At 39.2% G+C, this 9,628-nt stretch overlaps 1 gene segment (V, D, J or C); it reads left to right on the forward strand.

The window, feature by feature from the left end:
• Positions 1–1,862: 1,862 nt before the first annotated feature.
• Positions 1,863–2,569, forward strand: LOC124109037 (immunoglobulin lambda variable 1-40-like). The segment is given in 2 exon segments: positions 1,863–1,944; positions 2,055–2,569. Coding segments are annotated over 2 exon segments (573 nt in total).
• Positions 2,570–9,628: the final 7,059 nt, after the last annotated feature.

Here is a 9,628-nt window from a genome sequence, read left to right on the forward strand (position 1 = left end):
TAGAAAAAGAAAATTAAAACTACATTGAGATTCCATTTCACACAAATTACAATGGCAATTATTAAGAATACAAGCAACAATAAGTGTTGTCAAGGATGTGGGTAAAAATGTACACTCATACATTGCTGATGGGACTGCAAATTGGTGCAACCACCCTGGAAAGCAGTTAAGAGATTCCTTACAAAACTTAGAAAGGAATCACTGTTTGTTCCAGTTACCTCACTGCTTGGTTTATATCCAAAGATCTCAAAATTGGCATACTACAGTGATGCACTCATGTCAATATTTATACCAGTTAAACTCACAAGAGCTAAACTATGGAACCAGCCTAGGTGTCCTTCAACAGATAAATGGTTAAAGAAAATTTTGTATATATACACAATGGGATATTAGCTAGCCATAAAGAACAATGAAATTATGGTATTTGCCAGTAAATGAATAGAACTGGAGAATATCATGCTTAGTGAAATAAGCCAATCCCCCAAACCAAAGACTGAATGTTGTCTCTGAAAAGTGGTTGCTAAGTCATATAAGGGCAGGGCTTAAGGATGAATACAAGTAATATGGATAAGACAGAGGGTAATGAAGGGAAGGGGAGAATAATAGGAATATGAAAGATAATAGATTAACTCAGACATATGTGCATATATAAATACATGACCAATGTAATTCTATATCATTTACAACCAGAAGAATGGGAAGTTATAATACACATATGGGTAATATGTCAAAATACCGTCTATTGTCATTTATAACTAAGAACAATTAAAAAATAAGATAAAAATTTTTAAAAATTTAGAATATGATTTACTTCCTCAGCTGCAACCACAGGAACCCTTGTGAAATATACTGAAACCTATTGAACAAATTTTGAACAAAAGGCTGGCTGATATTCATGTTTAGACCACCTCAATCCCTGCCATTGCCTAAAACAGTGAATTTCCATCCATGTCTGAAAACATTCAAGAGTTTTGCTGTCTGAGTTCTTTCAGGATCTACAATCCTTATGTCATCCCATGTAGCCAGTGGTGGCTGAAGCTATATGGCTGTGATGGAGTTATAGTCACCACTCTCAGTATCACTTGATGACAATAAGGGTCACAAATATGTGAACTGAGAAAGCTTGAAAACATGCATACAAGTATTTTCTTAATGACATCAAAAGGCTATTCATAAGATTTTACAAGTGAGTTCCTCACCAAGTACTAGGCAAAAAGACATTTGGGACATAGTTTTTGTGTTGTGCATAGTAAAATAGATGGCACCCTGCAAGCTAATAAAACAGGAGACTGTATTTTCACTTGCTTAATTTTTGATCCAATAAGAATTTGTATCAAAGATACCATCTTACTTTTGTCTAGGGAGTAATCAAGTGAAGTATGCATAAATTTACAATGTGGAGTCTGAGGAAAGCAAGAAGGCCATCCTGAGGGAAGGAGGAGACTACAGAAGGAGCTCACTGGCCTGGCCACTACACAGAGGAAGTGGGAATGTAAAGGAGATGTAGGACTGTCTCAGGGGGTCTGATCATAATATCACATGATGATATTTATGAGCTTTTACAACAGGGGGTGCTAAAGAGCAGTTAAGAGGGGTTAGAAAGAAACTGGAACTGTAAGAAGCCACCTGGCCCTGCCTGATACTCTCATGATAGGGCTCATAGCTGTGACCTCCCACACCACCTGAAGCAACCCAACTCTACCCCTGCACACCCACTTGGCATTTTTATGTAAAGGAGTTTGAACCAGGAGCCAGGATGCAATCAGAAATCATAGAGGAACCTAATTTGCATGGATAGACACTCCCCTTCTCAGAGTATGAAAAGAGCAAGGGAGAGACTTGGGGGAACCTCTGCTCAGCATCAGGAACAGAAGGCAGAGCTCAAAATGACCTTCACCATGGCCTGGTCCTGTCTCCTCTTCACATTCTTTGTTCAGTGCACAGGTGACATGATATGGAGGTGGAATAGGGTGTGGGTGTCCTCTGATATAGGCCCTGATTCTACTCTTGTCTCTAGACAAAAATTATGCTCTCTGTGTTTCTCTCACTTCCAGTGACCTGGGCCCAGTCTGTGCTGACTCAGCAGCCCTCACTTTCTGGGACTCCAGGAGAGATGGTCACCATCTCCTGCACTGGAAGTAGCAACAATATTGGTTACAGTTTTGTGAACTGGTATCAGCAGTTCCCAGCAACAGCCCCTAAACTCCTCATCTATGATGACAGTGATCGACCCTCAGGGATTCCTGATCGCCTCTCTGGCTCCAAGTCTGGCAACTCTGGTTCACTGACCATCACTGGGCTCCAGCCTGATGATGAGGTCAACTATTTCTGTCAGTCTTATGACAGTAGCCTCAATGCTCCCACAGTGCTCCAGGTTCATGGGGAAGTGAGACAAAAACCCCTTTACCATATGTCAGAAGGGCCAATGCCCAGCATCTTTGCTTGGGCCTGGCCTCTGGCTTTTTCTGCTACCACTAACATAGGCCCAAATGAATATCCTGGCACTTTCTTTGAGTGTGGAGCCTCTTTTTATGTGTTTTCAGAGTCACTCACAGCAGGATGTTCCTAGGAAAATGTCTCCAAAAAACAGAAATTCTCCTTAGCTTGAGGAGCTGAACAGGATGCTGTGGTCTCTTTACCCTGAAGTTCAAATGATGAAGTAGCCAGTGCAACCCTGGCCATCTCAGATTTGACTTCTGATGGGGAACCCTGTGGTTCCACATTCCATTTTTCCTATTTCTAGGAATTCTAGAACTTGTGTCTTATTCTCTTTAGCCCTCATTTTGAATATCTGTGATTCATGTTTTAGCCTAATTTTATGTGTTTTCTAACAAGCAATATTTGACAGACAATAACATGCACATAAGTGAAAACTTTGAGAGATTTTGTGATATTTTCACACCTTTGGGAATATCAACACACTCAGGCCAAGGAATTTGTCCACTACACACAAAGCCCCCTTTGCCCTTTTGGAATCCTCCCTCCATATCTGCTCAAAGAACCATCCAGGCAACCACTGACTTTCTTTCTTTTAATATTGGTAAGGTTTCCTTTAATACAACTTTTATATTTGGAAACTCATAGATGATATTCATTCTTGAATGATTTATTTCAGTTATAAATTCCTTTTGGGGCCATTTCACATTGTATTGTATTTCCCTTGATTCTGTATGGCCTTTGTGGTCCCTCAATATTTCTGTGTTGATGGACACTTTTCTCTGATCACTTCTGTGTTAGAGTTTTATTTTATAACTCCATCAGTATAGAGAGCAATATAATCCAGCCTTCATTGTGTTCATTGTATTATAGACATACTGATCTAAGATCTTTAATTCAAAAATTGTTGTAGTAGAATTAGAAACCTTTTTCCTTTGATATCTGTTCACTCTTCATTGGGCTTAATATCTCATCAATGGGCATGTGGATATGCCTAGCCAGGCCCTTCATCTCCTCACTTGGAAGAGTGACTGTTCCTAAGTCAGGGCTTGTGGTGGGTCTGAGATAAAAGGAAAGAGAGCTGACATGTAAGACTCCTAGGGAGTTACTTTGAAGCAGAAGAGCACTGGGAGTATCAGGCTCCTGCCCTGTGTGCTTAGGTCAGAAAGATTGGAGGGTGTCTCTTATATTACCACGACCTCTGCAAAGACCTCTGTAACTGCACTAAATTTCCTGGAGCCCATCTGGTGACATGAATACTCCTAAGAAAATTGTGATATCGCCGTATGCTGATAACAACAAATGACACATCAGGGAGGCTCAGGACAGGGACAGGTGGTGAAGGTGTGTATTTTTAGCTGTGTCCACAACTGTGGCACATTCATGAGAAAAGATTCAAAACAATTTTAGTACATATCCTTCCTGTGGAGAGTCCAAATCAGGTTTCTGAATTTCAGTGAGGTAAATAAGAAATGAATGCCCTTCATGTTTCCCTCTTACTCTCATCTCAGCTGAGATTCCCTGTTTTGGTTTATAAACAAAATCTGGGAAACACCTCATTTTCCAAGGAGATGTGCTAGGACATCTAAGGGGGATGGCAAAGATGGAAATATCTGAACCTGAGACACTTCCAGTTAGATTCCTTAAGGGACAAAATGTTTATTTGGGTGGTAGTAGCTAAGAGACAAAAAGTTGAAAAAACCCAGGAGTACTGAGGGCCACCCTGTTTGCTGTGTCGTTGTGCATTCTCTCACTTTAAATACTATGGAAGGTAATTCAAGGGACCTACATGGGAGTCCAAATTGTCTCTTGCTGATTTGGGGGCACAATAATCAGATGTTTGAACAATCAAAAAAGAAAGAGGGCTATTAACCTTACCATGAGGTGGCCAGAGTGAGAGGGGAACAGGTTGCATCCAGAGATTTCTCTGTACAACAAACAACTGGAGAAAAAGGTCAAATGAGTGCATTTTCACCCCTGGACAGAGGGTGAACATTGGAGAGTACAATTAGCCAGGAAAAGCTTCACTACCACCCATGAGAACTACCAGAATGTCCTTGTGTGAACACAACAGCAGGTCTATTTGTATAAGTAAGATGCTCTGGGTGATCTAGTGGTTAGGATTCAGCTCTCTCAATGCCATGACCCAAGTTAGATTTCTGGTCAGTGAAGACTTTGTTTTGCCATCTGTGGTGGTGCATGCATATAATCCCAGATACCCCAGTGGCTGATCCAGTGGTAATAATAAGTGGAAGACAAGATTCAACAACTGAGGGAAAACCTGTTCCCAAAACAAAACAATTAAAAAACAACAACAACAACAAAAATGTCACAGAGAAGCTCTTTGTCCTAATACTCAACTTGGAATACTGAAGGTTTGCTTTTGTGAGCAACTTAAAAGGTGTCCAGGAATTAGTTGGACATGAGAGTCTGCATCATACATATGTACAAGTGCTGCATGGTTTCCACAATTCCAGGTCCTTTTGAGTGCCAGATATAATTCTCTACCTCTAAGAAGAGTGCCTTGGCTGAGGACTGTTTTTCCCAATTAAGTAGAGTCAGAGCAGTCCTGTGCTATATCTGGACAATAGCATGATAAGTTGAAGAGCTATTGCCCTTCCTCTTCCCTGCATGATTCCTTCTGCAGATTGACAAGAATTATCCTGAGTAATCCCATGTTGAATTAGTAAAAGAATAAAAGGGACACATGGTCAATCACCATTCATCACATGCAGTAGAAAAATTTTGTGAGGAAGAATTTTGCCATGTTATTTCACATCAGAGACTTGCAATTGGGTTCATCCAGAATGACAGAACTATCTGGTCTAATAACAAAGTAAAATTGCTAAGTCTGTGTATCTCAATGATAATGCATAATGTGTTTTCAGTGTGTGTCTGATTCAGTATAAAGCTCCATTTGCTCCACAGCAGGTAGATTAGCAAGATTGATTTTAGGACAGGGAGATGCAAGTAGACAACTAATAGACTGCTTGTACTAATCAGAAGTGTGGGAAACAGTGTCCTAACTAATATGAGGCTCTTCTCAGACTCTCACCCAAATTAGTCACTGGAGCTTAGGAACATTATTCTCAATTAAACATGGATTCATTGGCAGGGTAGGTTATACATTAGGCCACAAAACAGGTCTTCAGAAATTGAAGAGGAAGGAGTTTTAATCTTCTTCTAATAGGCTATTTGTTCTCTTCTGGTAGAATCAATGACATTGATAATCTTCCTAGAAACAATATGTGCTATCATGCAAACATTATTGTCAAACAGGAAAACCCTAAAATCTGGGTCTGGTGGTGCACACCTGTAATTCCAGCAGCTTGGGAGGCTGAGGCAGGAGGACAACAAGTTCAAAGCCAGTCTCTACAACTTAGCAAGAACCTAAGAAAGTTAGCAAAAACAAAAACAAAACAACAATAACAACAACAACAACAACAACAATAAAACGGTTGGGGCTGGGATATGGCTCAGGGATTAATCCCCTTTAAGTTCAATCCCTGATACCAACCAACAAACAGACAAACCAAAAACAAAACAACCAGTAATGCCCATCTGAGCTTTTTTTTTTTTTTTTTTTTTTTTGAGTAGTGTGGTCATTTTGACCATCTGCATGACTGACTTTATCTTCACTGAAGTAGTTAAAAAAATGAAAATGTAACAAAAAAAAATTAATCCTCTAACTTGGAGCATTTCCTCTTTCTTTTTTTATACCCCTGTAGAAAAAAATTACTAAAATCATTTTTTACTTAAGTTCTCTCTACATCCAATGAGAAGCTCAAACTCAACAACCTTATCAGGAAGTTAGTCAAGAAAACACTTCTTTAACTCTTTCAAAACACTCATGATTGAGGTCCCATCTTTATTTCTTTTTCTCTTGTTATGTTCCACTTATAAAAGAAAGAACTGGGTCCTTGAAGGGATAAATATTGAGTAAAAAAGATTCATGAAGGAAGAAATCAAGGGGATGGCAGGTCCTGTGGAAGGACATCAAACCAGTGATGCTATGTGCATGTAGAAATATATCACAGTGAATCCCAATTTTATTAAAAATTTTAATGCAGAAAGTAAAGAAAAACAGAAATGATACCAGTAGAGTAAAGACACAGGGGATGGTATATGGAGGGAAAGGGAGAATACTGGGGAATTAAGTTGATGATTTGTGTTTCCTATGTGTAAAATTATGTGGACCATAAATCCCACTATTATCTTATAATTAAAATAAAATAAGCATTATACAAAATAAATACAAGTATGTTAATGATAAAAATTTAGATAAGGTTAAGAACATGTGACACTAAAATTGAATTGCACACAACTGAGAATGCTTTCAAAACACAAAGAACAAAAACAGATAAATAGATATAAATAGAAATGCTCAAAGAAAATTCATGTAATGAATGTTATAGTCTTAGAAATATGGCCAGAACATTAAACAAATGATGAACAGTTATTTATCAAATGAGACCTTATCATTTTAGAGCAAAAGGCCTTCAGATGGCACTGTGGACATTTGTAGAAAACTGGTAGAAACTCAAAGGGTTCAGCTTTATTTGATCATGAATATTTGCTCAGTGGACCATGCACAGTGCTAGAGCAACTGCTTCTTCCTATGGGGAAAATCACAACACAGAGCCACCCTGCATCTACCTCTGAAAATCTAAGTGCTCTGAGGACTGAGGACAATGTTTTGAAAGTTAATGGTAAAGGGCTCATAGTGATATAATACACCACATAAATATGTCCCCTTTATCCATGCATTTTAGTAAGAAATCATGGGCAATTAGGAAGTCTGGTCTAAAACTTTAGGGCCAGGGGATCCTTCCAAAATTCATACAACAGCCTGGACATGTCTCCTTCTCTTTATCACTCAGTGTTTATATTCCAGCTGTTGTAATGGCCCTGTGTTGTCCTTCCTCATTCTAGACATTATTTGTTTGGGTTTTAGGGTTCACTTCTTAAATTGTGAGACCCAGGAGCTCTCACTGTCCACTTGCTCAAGAGGGACAGTAACTCTCATCTGTAGCTCCAGAACAGTTTTGGTTACCAATGGTAACTTCTCATACTGGTTGCAGCAGAAGTCTAGCCAAGAGCCCAGGACCTTGATTTGAAATGCAAACAACAGAAACACTTGGTCACCTTCCTTGTTCTCTGGCTCCTTTGCAAGCTGCATGATCCTCCCATGTGCTCAGCCTGAGGGTGTTACAGATTTAATGTATGATACATTACAGTGATGCTCAGCACAGTCAGACCCAGATGGGGAACAGAGTTCTTAACCTTCCTATAATATATCCTGGTTAGAAATATGATTACAGGATATGGGAATCATAAGACCAGACACTGACGACTCTGGCACCCAATGATGACTGTCCCTAGAGACAGATTTAGAAAAGGATCTGGTTAGTTTCAGTTCATATATAAGTCCAAAATGGAGAATAACTGTCAATTGCTTGTGAGGAAATGGTCCACACAATTGAATTATCTGAACTCTTCTTCATTCATTCCTGCAATCTGTATTTGGGCCAATCATAAAGGTGCTAGTCTCTCCTAAACCTAAATGTGCCATATCACTTGAGGCTCAAATCTGAAGGTACTAAGTTAGTTAATATGCATACTGCATGAATGGTTAAGTAAAAATGCACACACAATGGACAGCTAGCCTTAGCAGATAAAGCATTTTCAGAATTATTGTATTCTTTACTACTTGATTAAACATGGCTTCCAGTGCTCTCTCACCAACTCTTCTCTGTACTTGGCATCCACATTCCCCATCAGTGACTGCCCTCACACTTCCTGGACCCCATCTTTAACACTAAGTTGAGAGCATGCCACTAGACAAGGTCACAGTCAAGTGTTTTTAAACATAGAAGCTAAAACATCTGACTCCTCATCAAGTATTTTATTCTTTTATGCATAGAGAAACCATCTCATTGTAATATTTTCACAGTACACAAGAGAGGAATGAGAGTACAGGCCATGGTAGATTAGTGCTTGATCCCCACAGAGGGACTCTGCTACTTCAGACTTATCTTATCCTCTCTGATGTCCTCAGGAAAAATATGTGGCTGTTCTGGTGAACTAAACTCCTTCTTTTCTGCTTTCTCAGAGTATATCTAATCTCTGATGTACTTCTTGTACAGGCACATGCCTGGTTATTCAAACAAGAAATGTCCAGTTTCTAATATATTTATCCTTTCTCTACCCACAGGTTCTTGTGTGTAACATGTTATGAAGATTTTGTCTTTGAACAGAACTGTGATGCATCTCCCTATCCTGTTTGCCATTGTCACTGATTCTGTATGGACAAATTATTTTTTTAAGAAAACGTTTGAAAATCTCTAGCAATGTAATATCATATGTAATGTGAAATATGTAATTTAAATACATAGTATACATATATATGTAATTGCTAGAGATTCAACTGTGGGCATTCAACATGCTAAGTTAACACTATGCCACAATACAACATTCTAAGCTAACCTCATTCAGTTTTATAGACTCAACTCAAGGTGCAGTTCCTCTGAGAAGACCCCTTAATGTCCCATATAGAGAGTTTAAATTGTTGAGGATTAGAATTTTGGTAGAGCTTATTACATTCACAGCACTGTGTTCTTTCTTCTCTATAGTGCAAATTTTTTTAAAAAAAATATCTTTATTTTATTTATTTGTTTTGGTACTGAGTATCAAACCCAGGGCTTCACATATGCTAGGCCAGTGATCTACTGCTGATCCACAATCCCAATCCAATATATTGCATAATTTATACATGACAAGCAGCATTCTAATATTGATAAAATTGTGCTGATGTGCAACTTATTACTAGACATTACAGGCAAAGCAATGTGTCCAATGATGGTGGCAAATCTGTGGCATTCAGCTCTTAGGACACTAAAGATTGACCTGTGACAATAGGTGGCAAAGAAGAGCAGTGGGAGGGCTTTCATGATGTTTCCCACAGCTGTCTGAACCCCACTAGCCTCAGGTCTAGTAAAGGCTGACTTGCCTCCTGGATTCCCAAGGTGATCTTCACCCTGATGCTCTCAGGGCCTGGTGATGACTCCCAAGCAGGAACTGTGCAGGTTTCCAATAGCTGCTCTGTCTATGACATTTCCTATGGTAAACTCAGAATGGGCATCTCCCTCAGCATCTTTTCCCCTGAGATCCTCTCTAAGCCTCGTGATTCAGA

Source organism: Marmota monax, unplaced genomic scaffold (assembly GCF_021218885.2).
Source record: "Marmota monax isolate L192 unplaced genomic scaffold, Marmota_monax_Labrador192_F-V1.1 WCK01_AAM20220418_F8-fsc00996, whole genome shotgun sequence".
Classification (NCBI taxonomy): domain Eukaryota; kingdom Metazoa; phylum Chordata; class Mammalia; order Rodentia; family Sciuridae; genus Marmota; species Marmota monax.